General features: G+C 33.2%; 2 protein-coding genes across 2 annotated transcripts; one reads left to right on the forward strand and one right to left on the reverse strand.

The window, feature by feature from the left end:
• Positions 1-949: 949 nt before the first annotated feature.
• LOC130968160 (putative disease resistance protein At3g14460) lies at positions 950-4,675 on the reverse strand. Its single transcript, XM_057893267.1, has 2 exons — positions 4,597-4,675; positions 950-4,349 (listed from the first exon to the last, which is right to left on the reverse strand). The coding sequence occupies exon 2, from the start codon at positions 4,294-4,296 to the stop codon at positions 1,042-1,044; it is 3,255 nt and encodes a 1,084-aa protein (XP_057749250.1). The 5' UTR covers positions 4,297-4,349; positions 4,597-4,675; the 3' UTR covers positions 950-1,041.
• Positions 4,676-14,843: 10,168 nt separating this feature from the next.
• LOC130969648 (putative disease resistance protein At3g14460) lies at positions 14,844-18,714 on the forward strand. The gene is made up of 2 exons (XM_057895480.1): positions 14,844-15,119; positions 15,217-18,714. Exons 1-2 carry the CDS (start codon positions 14,982-14,984, stop codon positions 18,406-18,408), a joined length of 3,330 nt encoding a protein of 1,109 aa, XP_057751463.1. The 5' UTR covers positions 14,844-14,981; the 3' UTR covers positions 18,409-18,714.
• Positions 18,715-21,110: the final 2,396 nt, after the last annotated feature.

Genomic DNA, 21,110 nt, shown 5'->3' on the forward strand with positions numbered 1-21,110 from the left:
TAATAATAATAATAATAAAAAACTAACGGGACACATAAAACAAATCCAATATGTATCTAACATAATAGCAATTGGTTCTAACAAAATTAGATTACTCTTTGAGATAAGTTTTACTTGGAATATCTAGTTAGAATGTTGGAGTTATCATTTTTGGAAGTAAAAAAGAAAATCTTTTAAGTAAAATTTATTTTTAGAGACTGAAATTGAAGATTAGAATTTAATATTATATTTGATGATTAAAAATTAAAATTAAAATTTTAATTTCTTTAATATCTTTAGAAAATAAAAATACAGAAATTAAAATTTTTACAACAAAAAATTAAATTTAATAATATTTTTTAATTATTTTTATTTAATTTTTTAATTTTAAATATACCCCTTAATTTTTATATTTATCTAGTCTAATCCTGAGACATAATAAAAAGCTACATGCAAGTCCATAGCATTATACGTGCCACATCTCTAATTCCCTCTATTTCTCGTGTAAAATGAAAAGGGCTACCAAGTGCAAAATAATCTTTAATAAAGAAGTTAAATGTAATTTTTTTTTTTTTACGTAATTCATCTGGCCATCAAATTAATAATTGATTTCCTACATAACTTTTTTTTTGTGGAGACTAATTCAAACGCTAATAACAGCTTTGCTCTTCTTTTATGAAAGTGTTAACAATTACTTTGCTCTACTTTTGACACTGTGTATATTCATCTTTTCATGGTAAGTGATAATAAAAAAAAATAATAATCAGAGTAAAAAAAAAAAAGAAAATAAAAACTTTAGATTCTTCTATGGGCATGACACATTGAACTGATGCACATCCTCACCGGAAGATTGTTGCTTCTTCTGAATTTCAACCGAATACTAAATAGAAAATGGCATAAAAATGTAAATTAAATAAATCAACAATTCTAAACTAAGATGAACTTAATATAATTGTCAGTGAAGCAGTGAAGTACATGAATGAAAGTTGTTTTAAACACATGCACCGAAATCTTGGGTCTTCACCTGATATTTATCTATTGATCCATCTAATTCTAATCTCTTTAGTCTTCAATGACTCTGTAGGGAACGAGAGAGACCAAGCTTCTGTATTCCCCTCCATCCCTTTCACACTTGTCTTTTAACAATGAGCATCCTCTAATGGTAAGATGAGAAAGGGAGTGGACTAGTCTATCTAAAGGCAGAAATGCAAGCTTATCACAAGCTTCAATCTCCAGAGTTCTAAGAGATGCTAGGAACTGAATTCCAGTGTTCTCTAGAGAAGTAAGACTTGGAATTCCACTGATATAAAGAGAAGTTAGTGATGTCATTGCATGTAGACCCCAAGCAGTGTCAGGTGAGAGCTCAGTACAGCTGCGAATAGAAAGTGACTCGAGTTTCGGAGCAGGCAACCCTCCTTCTGGAAACAAAACCAGTTTGGAGCAGTCTTTCAGCTCCAACTTCCGAAGATATGGGAGGCAATTTGGAGGAGATGAAATCTTCTTGAGGTTGCTACAGCCTTGTACCTGAAGTTCTTCTAGGTTGGTGAAGAGAGACATTGGAAAGGATATGAGAGAACTACAGCAAAATCTTAAGTGTAATCGTTTAAGAGCAGGATACTGGTGAGACTCATGTGTTGAACTTGGAGAAACAAATAGTTCTAAATTCCTGCACTCATAGATCTCAAGTGATCTTAGACTACTTGGTAGCAGACCCTCCCTAAAGACAGTGGTTAGAGATGAGCAATTTCTTATGATTATGGTTTCAAGACATTCATTTTCCTCCATCATTCTCTCCGACAATGATTCCAATGCATCGCAACCAGTTAGCTCGAGTGTTGTTAATTTCGGCACCCACGGCATTGAGCTTGTAAGAGCTTGGCATGCTGTGATCACTAATTTTCGTAGCGAAGGAAGTCGACGAGGCAACTTTCCAATCAATTTAGGACATCTGCTTATCTCAAGTTCTTCAAGTGAAGGGAATCTTGATTCTTGTTCAGCTCGGCCAGTCGACCACTCTTCCCAGTTGGGCATGTCCTCAAACTTCATGATCTTCAAGGATTTGAATGACTCAGTTATGCTTCCATAGAATTCTAGGCCCAACTTATGTAGTCCTCTCATCTTTGATACATAGAGTTTCTCAAGAGAGGGAAGTTGTCCAAGTGATGGTAGGGACAGACAACTTTCACAATCCACAAGCTGTAAGACTACCATACTAGAGAATCTAATGCACCTGCCATTCCAAGATTGGCATGTAGTGATCACTAATTTAACCAGGGAAGGAAGTTGATCAGGTAACTTTCCAGTAAATTTTGGACATCTAGTTATGTGTAGCTCTTCGAGTGAAGGGAATCTCGCAGCTTGTCCGGGTTTGCTGGATAACCACTCTTCCCAGTTAGGCATGTCTTCAAACTTTAATATCTTCAAGGTTTTGAATGGCTCAGTTACATAGCCATAAAACTCTGGACCTATCCTCTGCAGACCTCTCATTTTTGCTATAGAGAGTTTCTCAAGGGAGGGTAATTGTCCAAGTGATGGCAGTGACAAGCAAGTTTTACAATCCACAAGCTGCAGAACCACCATCCTAGAAAATGCAGAACTCCCCAACCAATTTGGCAACATACTACCTCCAAAATTTTGAATTTTTAGCCTCTTCACATTTTGATGTGGCACCAACATATTGAGTACTGCAGTTTCACTGTCCACATTATGAGCTGTAGTTGTCCATTTGAATTCTAGCTCATGAAGGTATTTCTTGCTCCTCAACCTTGCATTGGAAGCTTCTATTGCATCAGCCACATTCTGCAGGTTCCCTATCGAAAGCGCTCCACGAAGCTCTAAAAGGCTCCCAAGCTCACTAATTTTGGACCCCCTTCCATTGCTTACAATGAAATCGGTCAACACTTGAAGGGAATTCAGTCTACCAAACTCTGCCGGCATCTCCATAACTTTGCTTCCACTAATATCAAGATGGCGCAGATTGATGAGTTTGAACATGTTATCTGGTAACTTGCTGAGACGACGACATCCTGATAAAATAAGTGTTTCCAAGTTATACCAGCTACAGACATCAGGAGGCAAACACTCAATTGTGGTGTTAGCAAGATTCAGGTACCTTAGATGTAATGAGTTCCCAATTGAAACAGGAAACTTGGTAATTTCATAATAGGACAGAGAGAGCACACGCAGGGGATTTTGTTTTTCCAAGAGATCTTGAACCATTCTAGTAAATGCATATTTGCTTCCAGATTTTGAGGATCTAAATGGGAGGAAGGTTCTCAGTTGTTGGCATTCTGTGAAGGAATCCAAGTTGTCAAGAGCTTCATATTTGTCCTGTGAAAAGGATAAATGGCGAGCCCAGTTCTTAATCTTTCTTGTATTGTTATCTCCTAGCATGTAACAAAAATCGCCTGCAACAAACTGAGCTAAGTCGCTGATAAGATCATGCATCATAAAGTGTGATTTGTCAAGAGTTGACTCATGAAAAAATGACCTAAAATGCAACTCTTGAAAGCACTCAACTCCTATATCTTCCATTCTCTTCTCTGTGTCTGGTTGTGGCAGAATACCTTCAGCCATCCATAGATAGATCAAGTCCCACTTTTTGATTTCATGGCCTTTAGGAAACACGGAACAATAAGCAAAGCATCGCTTTAACAGCGGAGGCAAATGGCAATAGCTTAATATCAAAGCAGGAAGAATGCTGCTCCTACCACTTGGTAACTCCCATATGTGACTCTGGGATACACTTTCCCATTCTTCAACATCCTCTTTGGAACGTACAAGACTTCCTAGTACTTTTGCAGCCAGAGGGAGACCATTGCATTTTCTCACAATTTCCTTGCCAATTCTTGTTAGGATAGGATACTCATCCGGGTTCCCATGTTTGAAGGAACAACCTGAGAATAACTTCCAAGTATCCTCATGAGAAAGAGGGGAGAGGGAATGAGTTAAGAAGGCTTGAATTGCCATTGCAACACTTTGACTATGCGTGGTGACAATAATTCTACTTTCCCAGCTTTTCCCAGATTGAAATGGCCTTCGGAGCATGTCCCACTCGAGAGAGTTTATGCTCGAAAAGCCATCCAAAACAAGCAGAAACCTGTGTCTTGCCAATATATCCTGAAGCTTGACTTGCAGCACATTCAAGTCTATGATGTTGGAATATTTGGGAGCACAGGACTCGAAAATCTTCTTGGTTAATTCATACACACCAGATGCCTCTGATATGGAGGCCCATGATCTTAAATGAAAATGGTTCCTCACCCTTATATCATTGTACAGAATCTGAGCAAGAGTAGTCTTACCTACCCCTGCCATTCCCACAATTGCCACTACAGGAACCCCTTCTACTCCACCATGCAGCAACTCCCCTGAAAGCAGAGAATCAATAATTTTCTCCTTGTCATCATTTCTGCCATACACTCTTTGTTCATCCACCAACGAAGTTGTGGGTAAAGCTAATGAAAGTGGTTTGTTTTTATTAACACCAACACCACCTTCCTTAAGACCAAGAAGATCTTTATGCTCTATTATAGACTTCAACCTCTCAACAATCCTCTCAACTTTTGACTTAACTCTTTCAGCAAAAGGATTGAGAGAAGAGGCATAGTCTCTAACCTGATCCAAGGCGGTACGAGATCCAGGTTCCATAATTTCTTGCAAGGATTTAGTGGCAATCTCGTCCAAGAGATCATCAGCATCAAAGACAGCATTTTTGAGCCTATCAACCCATTCCTTCACCAATTGATCAGTAAGCTGTTTCTCCTCGGCATCATCGAGGACCGCAGTGACAGAAAGCAACAGCATCTTGAGCTTCTCAAGAAGTGACTGATTAAGATGGTTGACACGGAAGAAGTCTATGAGCTCACGACGTGCTATCCTGTCGAATAGCACTTGCAGAACGGCAGAGACTAATGAACCAGTCCAATCAACCATGGTGGCTATGGTGGAACACCTTGCTTTGTGCAGAGTCTAGAAGAAGGAAGGGACAATGGAAAAGGATGAATCTTCAGTGTGTAATGTGTTACTAGCGTAGTTGACTAGTTTGACTTTATAATGTGTGTTTTCTTCTTTGTTCTTTGTTTTTGTTAAGGAAAGAATATATTCATTCATGACCATGCCTCAGCTTAGACCGTGGATAACGACAATGTTGCATTAAACTGTGCAAGACAATCATAAATAACAGTAATGATTACTACAAGAGGAGTGACTCGCAACAAATTTTCTAATTTATAGTTATTAATTAGTTATTATTAATATTATAAATAATATAAAATTATATCTAATGATATATGATTATTTATTTATTTTTATTAATTAAATTTTAATAAATATTTCATTCCTTAAATTTTCTCTTATTGTAATATTGGTTAAAGTTATTTTTTATAAGAAATATTAAATATTTAAAAATAATTTATTTTATATTTTTAAATTAAACATTAATTGTTATTATTTTTTAATAAAATAAATAATTACATATAGACAACATAGTAATCACCTCATATTAAATAGGTGTTTATTTTTAATATGATTATAAATTTATATATCAAGTGTGATAAAAAGAGATATATTAGATCATCATTAAAATTTATTATTTTATTTTAATTTATACTTTTAAATATTAATAATTAATTATTAACTAAAATATTAATTTTTGATATTTTTAAAAAAATTTATAAAAAAAAAAAGACAAATAAAAATATGATACATAAATTATATTATTTATGTCAATAATTATTTATTTTTTTTAAAAAAATATATTATATCAATATTTTTTATATTTGATAGATCTTGCTAACTAACTACTATGGTATTTGTTATAGAACATTAATTATATTTAATTAATCTTATTTATTTTTTTATTTTAGTGTTATTTATCTAAGAGACTAAGAGTTTTATTAATAAATATTTTATTTAACAATTTTACTTAACAAGTGTTTTAAGACTACTAATTAAAAATATTATTAAAAATATAAAATAAATGTTAATTTTACAAGTTTTTATGCATTCAATATATCGATAAATAAAAACTTCTTTTCATTCTCTTATTCAATATTTTTAAAATACTTTTTAGCTAAATATTTTATTTGTTTAAGCTACTACTTATGAAGAATATTATAAATACAATGTTTTAATAAAAAGAACATAATTTAAGTTTTCAATGTTTCAAATATATTAACAATGAATTAAAAGAGTAAAAGCTCCGTATTTTAACTCTGTAGTCCTTAGAACAATTTTAAATAGATAGCACTAAAATAAGAATGGAAATACACATGTGTAATTAACGCTCTTTAATAGGGTGAATGCTGATGGGATCGAATCGGATATAGCTAAAATTTCGATCCTAAAATCATCGGATTTAATATCTGCAGTTTTTGATATTGGATCCGATTCAATCTACACATTTGCGAATCAAATTAGATCGAATCGGATATCGAATATATTCGTAAAATATAATAATATTTTTAAAAGTTTATTTTTATTAAAAAAATATCAATAAAATTCATTTTTTTTATTCTTTTAAATATGTTTATTCTTAAAATAATATTAAACATACTTTTCTTAAGTCACAAAAAAAACATACTTTTCTTAAATAATAAATTAAAATAATACAATATATATGATAATTATTAGTTGAAATAAAATATAAAAAGAATATTTACTTATTTATTTCTTTATTTTTGCGGATATGTGATATGCGGATCAGATATGCGAATATCTACACAAAATTTGCAATCCGATTCTATTAGTATGCAGATCAGATCCGGTCCATCTGATAGTCTTACAGATCAAATCCATATCCATAATTTTCGGATCAAATTCGAATAAATAACACAGATATGCAAATCGAATCTGATTCATGAACAATTCTACTCCTTAATCAATATCCTTATTTCTTGTTCTTTAGGTAAAAAAGAAGGGAAAATTTTATTTTAACAAACTGCACCTAAAATATACACCTCAACTAAATTGGTGGATTTTTTTTAAATAAATAAATTAAATATTTTATTTACTAAAATGTATTATTTGTAGTATTTTTATGAAAAATTATTTTTATTTTTATCTTATTTACAGTATAAATAAAATAAGACTGCACGTATCTCATTTATACTGTAGACGAAATAAAACGCGAAACGAAATACTTGTATCACGTTTGTACACGTAATTTGTAACAGCCTTATTTTGTTTATAGTGTAAATAAGATACATGCAGCCTTATTTCATAGTGTAAACAAGATATGAGAGGACGTGCGTGACCTATAATACAATTCGTTTACAGCGTCTTTTGGATAGGTTTTTCATATATTTCTGCAACTTTTCTCCAACTTCTATCCTCTTCTAAGCATATTATTGATTATCGAATTACTTGTCGACTATAGCGTGCGCAAATGCACATGATGCGGACATCAATCGACTAAATATAACATGGCACATCGTTAGGGCAACCGATTTCGAAGTTAGTGGTGTTTTCTTTTTTTTTTATGTTAGAGCATGTATGTGTAGCCATACTTAGAGTACTTTAATTTCATAGAACTAGTATACAATATATGTTAAGTAGATGAATATATTGTTAATAAAGATAACTGATAGAGTATGATTTTAGGTATTAGTGAAATTAAGTTAGTTGTTAAGTAAATATTAACATTTAATTTGTTTTTATTTAAATTAAGTTATTAAGTAGATATTTGGTGATTTAGTTATTAATTATTTAAGTAAATGTCTCTATTTAAGTTAATTTATTAACTAGATGTTTATTAATTTAGTTATTAATTATTTAAGTAAATATTTTTATTTAAATTAATTTATTAATTGCATATTTATTAAGTTAGTTATTAATTAATTAAGTTAATATTTTTATTTAAGTTAATTTATTAAGTAAATGTTTCTACTTATTTGTTAAATTAGTTTATTTATTAGTTAAACTAATTTGTTACGTAAATGTTTATTGAGAGGTTTTTTGTGTTAACTTTGATAGCTTTATAACTTTATAGATTTTTTATTCAATTTTTTTATATTTTATCAGAGGTCTCGTCTGCTTCTCTCCAGACGAGTGAATCACACACTTACACCACTGGACGTTATTGTCCCCTACTTGAGGGAGGCTGGATTCGACGATACAGTGCCACTCAAGAACTTCGTGTTTGACAACTCCGTCATCATGGCATTCGTGGAGCGCTGGTGTTCTAAGACCCACACTTTTCACCTGTCATGGGGTGAGTGCACTATCACCCTACAGAACATTGCGTACCACCTCAGATTACACGCGCATGAAGAGCCAGTAGGTAAATGCTTCTATGATTTTCACACATGGTATGGGACTAAGACCTGGGAGTTGGTGGAGCGGCTACTTGGTGCCAAGCCTCCTGTAGTTCAGCAACAGGTGCGTAGAGGAAGGAGTCTTTCTCCTTCAAGCTGACATGACTTCGAGATCGACTCCGACAAATGTCCGATACCAATGATCCAGATACTCTCTGATAGTACATAAGGTGTTACATACTGTTGATGATTGAGGGTTACCTGATGACTGAAAAGTCAAACAATCAGGTCCATCTCCGGTTATTTCTACTACTTAATGACTTTAGAGGTGTCGTTCTATGTCCTGGGGTTTCGCAGTGCTTGCATGGATGTACCACTCCTTATGCTTTGCAGCACATCGAGCCACCACAGACATGCACTCCGCTGCTAGCCTCTTGAATATACCAGAGATTTTTCTAGTGGTGTCCACCTGAGCGACAGGTTTATATGTAGCTCATGGCTGTGAGGTAACTGTTACTTATGATTTTCTTCTTCTTCGTTTATGTAATTCAATATGATATTTGGTAAATTGAATCGTTGTTATTCTTGCAAATGTCCACAAGTTGATAGGTATAGCACAACAGAGTAGGCCGGAGTTGGGTGCGGGACAGGCAGAAAATACCGAATTGATGGCTTAACCGGTGTCTCTAGTACAAACTCCTCATCATCATCATCTTCAGAAGAACCACTATTGTTACTATCCGCAACATACTCCTCGTCAGAGTCTTCATCGTCAATGTCCATGTCTTCCACTGGACTAGCAACGTGTAGCGGTGGTGGTGCGAGAGGTAGGTCATCCTGTACAAAATTCAAGTGGCCAGATCCACTGTCACCAACATCACCTACCTCTATAGAAAGCTCCATCCCTTGTTCCGGCATGATTCTCCCATGGATGTTAAACATGAGGCACACATGCTCGTCGCTACAGAGCCAAAATAGACGAAACCGAAAAACTCAATTTTCCATCAGTGCTAGCAACCTATATGCCACCCTTCCAATCTCTTTTCTCCCGCTACCACCAACGCTACATAATATCAGACTCTTCAGCTCCGACAAAGAATTTACTCACCGAGTACGCAATAGAATGAAATTCTCACACTCAAATATCATTCCAGTATTACTGTTTCTCATCTGGCAATTGGGATACACACTTACAACCACATATCCACTACCACTAGACATTTTGACTTATTTTTCGGAAGAAAAATAGAAGAGAAGAAGAAGTAAAATGTTTGTGAAAAATACAAAAGGTTACGCATCCTTTTATAGCTGTTGAAAATTTGTCGGAACGTATCTCGTTTACACTATAAACGTCATAAATATTCACGTATCTTGTTCACAGTGTAAATGAAATAAGATTGCATGTATCTCGTTTATATTATAAACAAAATATATAAGTCTTTCGTTTCTTGTCTTATCTCATTTATCTCTCATTTATAGGGTAAATGAGATAAGACATATGATAAATTTTCATAAAAATATTATAAATAATATATTTTGATAAATAAAATATTTTTTTATTTAAAAAATTCCCAAAATTTATACTCAATCGCTTTATAGCAAAATTCCACAATATCGTCTAAGCATGCCTCATTAAAGGTCTAAAGAGCTTTAGCCAAAGTCCAAAAAGAGGTGCATGTTTACTATGTTGATAATCGGAACATGGTTTCGCATTTTATTTTACTTTGTGAGCGGTATCGTGTGTAAGTTTCTTTTTGGATGTTCAGATCAGACTAGCAAATTAATAAAGCAAGTTATTTTTCCCGCAAAATATTAGTAGAATTTATTAGTTTTAATTCATAATTAATTATTGATATTTAAAAATATAAATTAAAAATATATTATTAAATTATTTAAAATAAATAAATTAAATTAATAATTAAAAATATTAAATAAAAATAATAAATTCTGCTAATTCTTAAAAAAAATATTATTTTATCAAGGTTTTCTACCATTATACCAAGTGTGTTTGGAAAAAGACAAGTGCATGTGTTACACTCGATGAAATCTAAATTTAAACAAATCTAAAGTTAAAGTTGGACTTGTTACTTGATACTTTGATAGTCTCCCTTTTTCTTTTTCTTTTTTTTTTTGTTCTCTCGTTTAGGTCTCCAACCAAAAGCACCATCTGATTGTTACTTTAAAGTTAAAGATAAGAGCATTTTTTTTAAAAAAGTAATATGCCGTATCAATCTCAAAAAAAATTAATAAAAAAATTTAATAAAGTTCAATATTTAATATTTCATTTTATTAAATATATCAATTTTTACATTAAATTTTGATAAAAAAATAAATTAATCTTTATTATTATTTTTTTTATTTCTCACGGTATATCTTAATTTGATAGACTAAATAATAATTCACTACGAATCCAATGTAAAATTCAAAACCTTAACATTTGCTTAAACAGATTAATAATTTAACCACTAGATTAACTCAATAAATTAGTTATTTCTGTTATAACTTAATGAAAATAAGAATTTAAAAAAAGAAATAATAGTCTTTTCATATAAAGAAATAATATAATGTAAAAGACTTATTTATTTGATAAAATAAGAATTTAAAAATTAATTTAGTACTTAAAATTTGTATCGAACTAAAGTGCTTGACTATAATTTTTTTTAAAGACTGATTTAAAGCATTATTTTTTTAATATATTAAAAATAATATATAATATATTTTTTTTTTCAATCTTCAAACATAAAATGTCATCCAGTACATGGAATGGTTGCAGACATGGAAGAGCTTGAGGCTCCAGCAGGACACGACTCCAACCCGCTTTGTTTTTCTCTCTTTGTGCTACTATTCTATTGTTCTTTTTAATTTTTTTATCTTTCTCTTCAAAAAAAAAAAAAAAACATAAATGTCATCCACCATCATATTTTTGTTTGAGGATAAAATAAAAAGATATCAAGAGATATAAGTTCAGAAGAATATTAGAGAATTAACAAAATCTATTAATTTTGTTCATCATTTTTAGTTGTTAGTTGAATTCTTTTAATTTAATAATTTAATAACATATTTTTAGTCAATATTTTTAAATATTAATGATTAATTATTAATAAAAAATAATAAATTTTATTAATTCTTTAATATTTATTATAAATTTATTCGAAAAAAAAATGAATGATATAAATAAAATATTTTTTTCCCATTAGGGTAGTGATATTTATACATTATAATTTGGCTTCATTTTTCTTCTTAATTAACATACTTATTTTATTGACATCAATTATTATTATATAAACTAGAGTGAGACCTACAATGTATAAAGAGATAAATTAATTATATTATATAGTATATTTAAATAAATATTATATTATTTAAAAATTAATTAGATAATATGTAAACTAATGTTAAATTTAAATTATTTTATATTAAAAATATTTTGTAAAATATTTATTTAATAATTTGTATATAATTTCATATAATTATTTAACTAAAATGTAATATAAATTAAAATATAATTTATTATTTTAAAAATTTGAATTTATTTATTTTTAAAAAAATATAAACCTTTTATATTAAAGTTGTACAAAACTATATCTTTATTTATCATTTTTGTTTTTATATTTGCTTTAGTTGTCATACTTTATTTTCTCATATGGTATTTTTTGGGTTGCAAATATAAAAAAAAATTAAAAAAATGAATGACAATGAGAAACACAAAAAATATAAATTAATTTTATCATGATATATTTGAATATATCTAATAAGGAGATATGTCAAATTTGAACTTACTTGAGTTTAGAAAAATGAATAAAAAATGTCAAAAATATAAATATAAAATTATGAATTAATTTTATAATCATGATATATTTAAATTTATTTAGTAAGAAAATGTGTCAAATTTAAACTTACTTAAAAGAATTTTCGCTAATTCATATGAGAGATTAAGAAATAAAGAATAGTAGAGTCTTATATATTGAGGGTTGTAGAAGGCTTAGAGAAGGGGGGGTTGAATCTATGACATTCTTTAACTTTAATAAAATAACCCTTTCTGATTCTGTTTGAACTCAGCAGCGAAAAATTTATGAGACAATTTTATTTTATCTCATGAATATCAGAAAACAGAATAGAGAAGGAAAGAGAGAAGTTGACACCATCATGTATCCTGGTTCAATTGCCTTGTGCAATGCAACCTACATCCAGTCTCCACCACAAGAGTGGTAGAATTTCCACTATAGTTAAAGTATTACATACGCCAATTCCACAGGATTGACACAATCCTTTTCTTATCAAGTTCTAACCTAACTTGACTTGGCTATGCTAATACCTAACTCTTTACTCTTAGTGCTCACCCAACTAAGAAAGGAGTACCTAACAGGTACAAGATACAAGATACAGAATCAACCTAAAGAAATCTGAAATCATTCTAGACTTTTCACTCAAGTGTTTCTCTCTGCTTCTTTCCACTCTTAGGCTCTTTCAAGAACTCTCTCATTCAGCCTTTTACCTCAAGAAATTACAGTAAGATAAATATTGAAAAGAAAATTACAATCTGTAAAACATGAAGGAGATTAATGCTTCAACAGCCTCTTTAATATATGATGAACTAAATTTGTTTGCCTCTGATTTAGTTCCTCATTTTGGTGGAATGCTCCGTTGACTAAGAAGCACTGTCCAAATTAATAAACTTCTTCAGAGAACTCTTCTCAGAATATAAACCTCAAAAACACTGGTTATCTCTCCTTTTTTCCGGTATGAACAACAATTTTTCCTTTTGTATTTCCTTGCATGTTGTTAAGTTGCTCTCTTTTAGGTCAACTCCTTGAGTTGTGTGCTACCAACTTACCATTTCACCTCTTTTTTTTCAGTTAATCCCCAAATTAAAAATTTGAGTCTGACTTTCTCTTATTTGACCGAAAGCCTCAGGAAAGCAATTAAGAACAGTTTTCAATAGCAATCCCACATCTGAGCCCTTGGGATACTACTTTGTCTCCAAGAAACAAATTTGACCATTGATTTACAGCATTTGTTAACAGTGATCACTTTCTCCATTTATCCCAAATTAGAGTGGCAAAGAGTTTGGGAAGATGAGAAGAAAGCACGATGCATGCAAGAGAAAATAAGTTACCTTTAACTTCTGCCTTAGCCTAAAATGAGTGGATTTGGGTGATTAGACCTCAACCTTTTTTTCTTAGCCTTTCTCTTTCTTTTCTTCTTTGATGAAAGACTTAGGAACGAAGCTTTCTCTCACTTCTCTGAGTTCTGACCAAAAAAGTAAAAGTGAACGTTTCTTTGGAGGCAACAACTTGGAGGAATGAGCTTGAGAGATCAATTCGGGATTGGGTTGGCTATGTCCACTTAGCCCATCTGATTTCATCGTTATAATTTACTTTGGGCTTTATTTGTAAATGTTGCACATTATGAAGACTTCTGATTTTTATCCCAATTGCTTGGGCCGCTACAACAATGAATTTTTGGTCTGCATCACTTTAAACAAAAATATCAAAACTAATTGGGTAATTAGCCCATTAGAATAATATTTGTCATCATTAATCATGTTAGTTAATTTCTTAACTTAATAAGTATGTATAAGTAGACTAAATAATGTAGTAGTAATAGGAAGAGTATTAATATGCATAAGTTGTAAAATTTTAATATTTATAATTAAATTTTTTTTATAATTACTGTTATTATGAGTTTTATGATATTTTTAATATATATTTATTATATTTAATTAGTACTTTATGTTTTAATTGAATAATAATAGATAATTTTTTTAATTTTTTTAAAATCTTTTATCTTTTACTAAAAGATAATTGGTTGATTTTTAGGTTTTGTCAAGTAAATAAAATTGCTGACATGGTATCGTTAGAAAAAAAAATATAACTTAAACACAATATAAAAGAACTTAGATATCAATTTTTAAAAAATTACTAAAATTTATTATTTTTAGTCATCAGACTAATTTCTTTAGTTTAATAATTTAATAATATATTTTTATTAATATTTTTAAATATTAATAAGTCAAAAAAAATAAATTTTATTGATCTTCTAGTATTCATGGTAAATTTATTTGGAAAATAAATATATGATGTAAATAAGTAAGATATTTTTTTTTCACTAGGGGTAGTGATATTTATACGTTGAGAAAGTATAGGGAGTCAATGGAGTATATGTACAATGTGTATAATGGGAGTTTAGGCCTTTAGAGATGTTCAATTCAGTAGAATATCAGATGTTTATTATCCCTAGTACCTAGATGGTTATTCTAGATAATATGAGTGTATTGTGTTTGAGAAATTAGTAGTATTTTACTCTGGATGTTCATTTTTTAACTCATATTAGACCAAATAAATAGTCCATTGTACACATTGTACAACGAAAATGTTTGATAACCAAAGAAAATTAGTCAAAAACAACCATAACTTTCCTTATTTAACATTTATTAATTATTGCAACAATTAATAAATACTAAATAAGAAGAATTCTGACTGTATTTTAATATTTTTTGTCACCCTAGCATTACATACTCCGTCGACTCCCTAGCCGAATTCAAATACATTATAATTTGGCTTCATCTTTCTTCTTAACAGGCTTACTTTGTTGGCATTTCTGGAAGAATAAAAAAATTTTTATTGGTGTTGTTAGTGCTGCAAGAGTGACTGATGCTGTTCGCTTCCTTCTTGCATGAGCACACAAGAAGATTATTAGATTAACTTGACCAATTTCTTTTTATCGTATTCATATACTCCCCAAGATATGGAGCAATTCACAAGCCAACCTCTTTCGTCTTCGAGCAAGAAGGATGAAAGAAGGCTCATAGAGAGCCATAGAAGGAACCTGATGAAGAACCTCTACTCCAAACTCAACTCTCTTCAACCTAATTCTAACACCACGGTTTCAACTCAAATTTCAACTTATTTTCATTTATTATGTTAAATTCACTTGAGAGAATTAATTATGTCATATTTGGTGTGGTTGTTGCATGATGAAGAAAGCGTTGCCGGATCAACTGGATGAAGCCATCAACTACATAAAGAGCTTAGAGGAGAAGGTGAAGATGGCTGAGGACAAGAAACAGTCCTTATTGGTTGGAAAGAAAAAGAGGTCGCGTCCTGCTGAATGCAGCAGCAGCTCCATCACCGATTCAATGGCGGCTTCTACTTCTCTTGAGCTTGTTATGGCAACTTGCTTGGATACGCAGTTCATCTTCCATGAGATCATTCGCGTGCTGCACGAAGATCACCACATCGATTTCGCGCACTCAGAGCTTATAGCCAAGCTCATGGACAAGCTGTTGGTCCTTGACGATCTCATAGAAAAGTTGCAGTTTTCAGAAGGAGAAAGAGGAGACAGAGCTGATGAGAAATTGAAATGGTTACATCTAATGCAAGATGTTGTTCGTTTGGAAGAACATCATCTTTTGCAGAAAATGGATTCTGTTGATTCTATGAGTTTGCAGAAGCTACTGAAGCGTTTCAAGTCTCAAATATGTCAAATCCTTTACTTCATTCTCATGAAGGGGAAGAAGGATAACCTTGTCCTTGCCCTTGCCATTGGCAAAGAAGAGGACCTTCATACTCTGCCAGAATTACCTTTATCTTATGTCAAAGATAGCTTATATGGCAGAGGTGAAGAAGAGAGGTATATACTGGAAAGCCTACTGTTATCAAGCGAACAGCAAAAACAGATCAAGGTGATTAGCATAGTGGGAAAATCCGGGGTAGGCAAGACTTCATTGGCTGATGTTGTTTACTTCAACCCCAAGGTTTTGGAGTGTTTTGATCTTAGAGCTTGGGTTACTTTTTCCCACAAAGTCACTGCTACCTTCGTTGCAAAGAAAATTCTTGAGGAACTAGTTACTGATGATGATGGGGAGGAGGAGCTTGTTCCCGGTGATGATTTCGATAACTTGAAGAAGAGATTTGCTGGGAAGAAACTTCTGCTGGTATTAGATGATATTATGGTTGAAGATGATGGCTTACACAAGTGGGACATGTTCATTGCTTCCCTTGAATCTGCAGCAGCAAGAGGGAGTGCCATAATGCTAACCTCTATTCCCCATGACAATCCAGAACTACTCATGATACCTGCTTGTCATACTGTGCATCTTGATTCGCTGTCAGCAGAGGATGCGCTGTCAATCTTCTTGGTGCATGCTTCTTCTGGGCGGACGGACCTTCACGAACACCCTGGGGAGTTAGCAGCAGTTGGCAAGGAAATCGTTGGAAAATTGGGAAACCTTCCCTTGGCTGCAAAAATGATAGGGAGCCTCTTTCAAGATAAGCGAAATCCGGATCAATGGGCTGAGATATTGAGGAGTGAATTGCTGGATGTAGGCCATGCAAATCTCCTCCCAATTCCTCCATTTCTAGTACTATGCTACCTTGATCTCCCTGCGCGGATCAAACAATGCTTTCTTCATTTGTCAGTATTTCCGAAGGGTTATCAATTAAAGCGGAAGCAGGTTGTCAACTTGTGGATAGCCGAGGGCTTTGTGGAAAGCCCTGATTTTCAATCGAGTTTTAAGAGCTCTGAAGACATTGGTAATGCATACTTCAGTTATCTAGTAATGAGGTCATTTTTGCAGCCCATTCGGTCTAGTGTTAGTTTTATAATGCATAATCTGGTTCATGACTTAGCAACCTACATGGTAGAGAAGTTAAACGATTGCCATTTATCCTCTAATCAAAGCACAGAGGGAATAAGCAATTTGATAAACTTGCTCCACCTTGATATGAAAGGTAGCAGTGTGCAAGGAATGCCTTTGAAAATTCCTGAATTTACAAGATTAGAAAAGTTAGCAAGGATTGAAGAAACTACTATGAGTGAGTTTGAAGAAATTCCTGATGAAGCAAAGATGGAAACTAAATCCGCAAGAAGGAGATCGCCACTTCATTTGTCAGCCTCAAATATACCCAGTTTGAAGAGAACTGATATTCTTAGTCATGAGGTTGAAGCTGATATTCCCAGTTTTGAACAGCAAATAGACCCAAAATCTTCAATGGCTAAAGCTGAGATTCCAGCGAGCATAAAACAAGAAGCTGTCCTTCCTCTTATGGATACACCTAACACAACTGCTCCTGTCAAGGTAGAAGCTTTAACCAGAGAAGATTTGGATCATGACAAACCATCCTTCAAAGTATTAAGGGTTTCAACTATATCACAATTCAAGTCCTTGCCTGCCAATCTGTACAGCCTAAAAATTGAAGGGTGTGAATCCTTGGAGGTCGTTCCAGATGATATATTAGGGGGAATAACTACTCTTAAGCAGTTGTATCTAATCAGTTGTTCTTCTCTTAGATCCTTTTCTTACCCCGGTTCCTTGACATCACTTTACATCCGTAACTGCAGAAGATTAGAATTTCTCCCATCTGCAGTATCAAGAAAGAGGCTTCCCTTTCTCCATCATTTGTCCATAGGGAGTAGCTGTGATTCTGTCACTACCTTGCCCTTAAATATCTTTTGTCAACTCAAAAGTCTTTGTATATGGGATTGCCTCAATCTTCGATCGTTTGATTTTACTGGGGAACCTAGAGGTGATCTTACATCTCTGGAGTCACTAGAGATTAGAGAGTGCCCAAGATTGGAATCTTTCCCAGAGGAAGGACTGCATGCTCCAAGGCTAGCATCCATTTTACTTTCCAACTGCAAGAATCTTAAAAACTTGCCAAATGCTATGAACTCTCTCGCATCACTCAAGTCATTATTTTTACATAGTTGTCCACAGATTGAATCTTTTCCGCTTGGGGGATTGCCTTCAAATTTGGTTTTTCTATCCATAGCTTACTGTGACAAACTTACACCACAAAAGGATTGGGGGCTGTACAGTCTTGAGTCTCTGAGTTATTTTGAGCTTGAAGGTGGATGCATAGGCATGGAATCATTTCCAGAGGAGAATTTACTACCTTGCAATATCATCTCTTTACACATAAGCACATTGAAGAGTCTCAAGAATCTGGACTGCAAGGGGTTTCAACACCTGAATGCTCTTCAGACACTTGAAATTCATTGCTGTGACATGCTTCAATCCTTGTCCAATCACGGGCTTCCTTCGTCCCTGGAGAATCTCTGCATTCAGGAATGCCCATTGTTGACTAATAAGCTTGAATCCATGATGGGTGATGAATGGCATAAGGTGGCTCATATTCCAGACATCCAAATTGATCACCAAGTACTCTCTTGAGACACTCCCTTGTATCTCTCAAGTCACTGTCCACAAATTAAATATTTTCTACTTGGCTGCCTGCCTTGCGAGTTTAAATTTTCTATCAATAGCTTATTGTAACAAACTTTAAATGGTGCCAGGTGACACGCATTCAAGAAACAGTGTTGCATGCTCGAAATCCAAAAGCAAAACCAAACTGATAGATAATTAGATACAATGTTGTCGTTTGTGTTACTTCAAGAATTCATATATCATGCTGAGCTCTAGACTTTCAGAGTTTTACCACAATTCTGCTACACTCTCTTAGGTTGTTACTAAGGAGCTTGTGACCCTAAATATTATTAACCTCATCATATAATGTAGTTTTTTTTTTCTTTTTGTGTTTAATATACTTCAGTTTATTTATGCATTTAGTTGTAGTTGGATTCTTTCTTAGATAAAATTATATTGGTACCTAAGATATTGGTGTCTAATTTGCCTAAAAAGTCTCGCTTTTTACTTTTGAATTAAATAGTTAAAAAATTAGACACCATAAAAAATACATTTTAATAGTGAAATTCAGTATTAAAATCATTATCTTTTCTTTAGAAAGGATCTTTTAAGAAAAGAAAAAGGGGGAAAAAAAAGAAGGAAGAATGAGCATTTTCTTTTGCTGATAAATTAACCTTAGGAATTAGGAAATGTGATTTCAAGTGATATGATAGACTTATCACTTATATCACCTATTGCTTGTATGTATGTCTTTTTTCTCTTAATAATAGTGATGTATTGGTAAAAACTAAAATCCCTTTCAGAAAGAGATCTCTAGAATTAACTCCGAATATGGCAAGAAAAGTTTATCTGAAGAGCAATTTACTTTTGTTAAGAAACCATCAATTTCTAAACATTAGAAGAGTGAAGTACCAACCCGGCCCCTGTCCATTTTCAAGAATGACAACGCGACCCCTCAAAATAAAATTGATCCAGTTCGGTCCTTGTCCCCGATTTCCGTCACACAAGGCGGTCCTCATGCGTTTTTCTCCGGCGAGGCTTGACGGAAAACGCTGAGCTGGCTCGTTCGGTGCTTGACCTGTCATAGGAGGTAGATGACGTGTTCAATCAGTGCTGAGCTGGAGAAATTGAAATGGACAGGGGCTAATTTGTCCTACCCAATTACCATATAAACGACGTCGTTTCAGTTGGAAGCAACGTATCATCTGCTTTTCAGAAGGTGGGTTTCCATAAAAACCCTTCTCCCAGCCTCGACATCCTAACAGAGCCATGAGCAGCAGCAACGAACCAGCGTCAAGTTCCATGGATGGGAGTGGAAGAGAAGTTTTTAAAGATAAAGGCAGAAGTTCTCTAAGCGTATCTGCAGGAAGTGTTGCTGCGCCGAAGAAGAAGAAGTTCATTGCTCCACGATGCCGGTGTGGGGCACATGCTATTTTGTTTCTCTCTTCAACAGAACTAAACCCTAATCGGTTATTTTTTGGTTGTCCACACTTCAAGGTAATCTAAAATTTAATTTAAGTTTTGTTGATTTTAACTCAGATGTGACATCTTATGAGTTGTGGGTATATTCTACAGAGCACAAAACCGCATTGTAAATATTTTGCATGGTTGGATGATTATGTTGCATCATTTGAAGAGTTTCCCAGAAATTCTCCTGATATAGAGGGTTGGACGCGAGATCAGAGTCAGATTCCTGATGCTGCTGGTGTTGATGCTGGAAAACTGAGGGAACTAGATGCAAGAGTTCGTGGGTTAGAATTGGAAGCTAAAAATTGTAATATCAATAGTGGTTCTAGCAGTGGTAGTGTTAAAGCTTTTGTTATTGCTTTTGTATTTGGAATTGTGATCTCCAAATTTTTTTGATGCATATGAGTATCAAGAACCTTCTGTGACACTAGGTTCATAGTGTGTCTTGTTTCTTACAAGTGTATGTTGTCTACATCATAATTTGTATTACTTTAGAAGTATGTATGTTATTTCAGATGAGATTATGATTTGATCCAAGAAAAAGGGTCTATTACTACTTTGATGAATTCTAGCAGCATGTAGTCATACAGATTGCTTATTGAAAAATGTTGGATAAACAAACCCAGAAGATGTCTTATATAAAATATTAACACAAAATAACCAAACATGTCCTTGTTCAGCATGAGAAAGGGACAACTTATAGCCCTCTAATACCAAAAAGAAGGCCAATATGTAGCCTTGAACCAAAATGTTTCCTAAATTTGTCAAGTTTTAGACTGACTTAAACATCTTATACATCACTCTAGTAGAGTTTCAAAATGACTTAAACATGCATACAAACACTTAAAAGCTTCCAAAATATTTCCTAAATTTCTAAACACTAACACTTAGACTAATAACAAAAGGAGTCATTCTTATCATCTATGTCAACAGCAACATATCAGATATCAAGTCTTTCTCGGAGGTATAAACCCAGGAGTAGGAATGAACTTGAAAAGCCTTGCTGCAGTCCCGAAACTTGCTGCAGCCATGGTTTCAGCAGAAGGAGCACTTTGTTGAAAGGGAACATTAGCAGTTGTTATCCTCGGGTTCACAGCCTGACCGGTTGGAACACATGGTCTAAGACCTGATGCTGCTTGAACTGATGGTGGAATAGGTTGTCCAAATGAAGGTGGAGCCGAGATAGGAGCGGTTGGGGGCCTAACCACAGGGTGCTTTCTTCTTTGGGCATAACTGAGATTGGGGGTGGAGCAGGGTTGTGG

Source organism: Arachis stenosperma, chromosome 3 (genome assembly GCF_014773155.1).
Source record: "Arachis stenosperma cultivar V10309 chromosome 3, arast.V10309.gnm1.PFL2, whole genome shotgun sequence".
Taxonomy (NCBI): domain Eukaryota; kingdom Viridiplantae; phylum Streptophyta; class Magnoliopsida; order Fabales; family Fabaceae; genus Arachis; species Arachis stenosperma.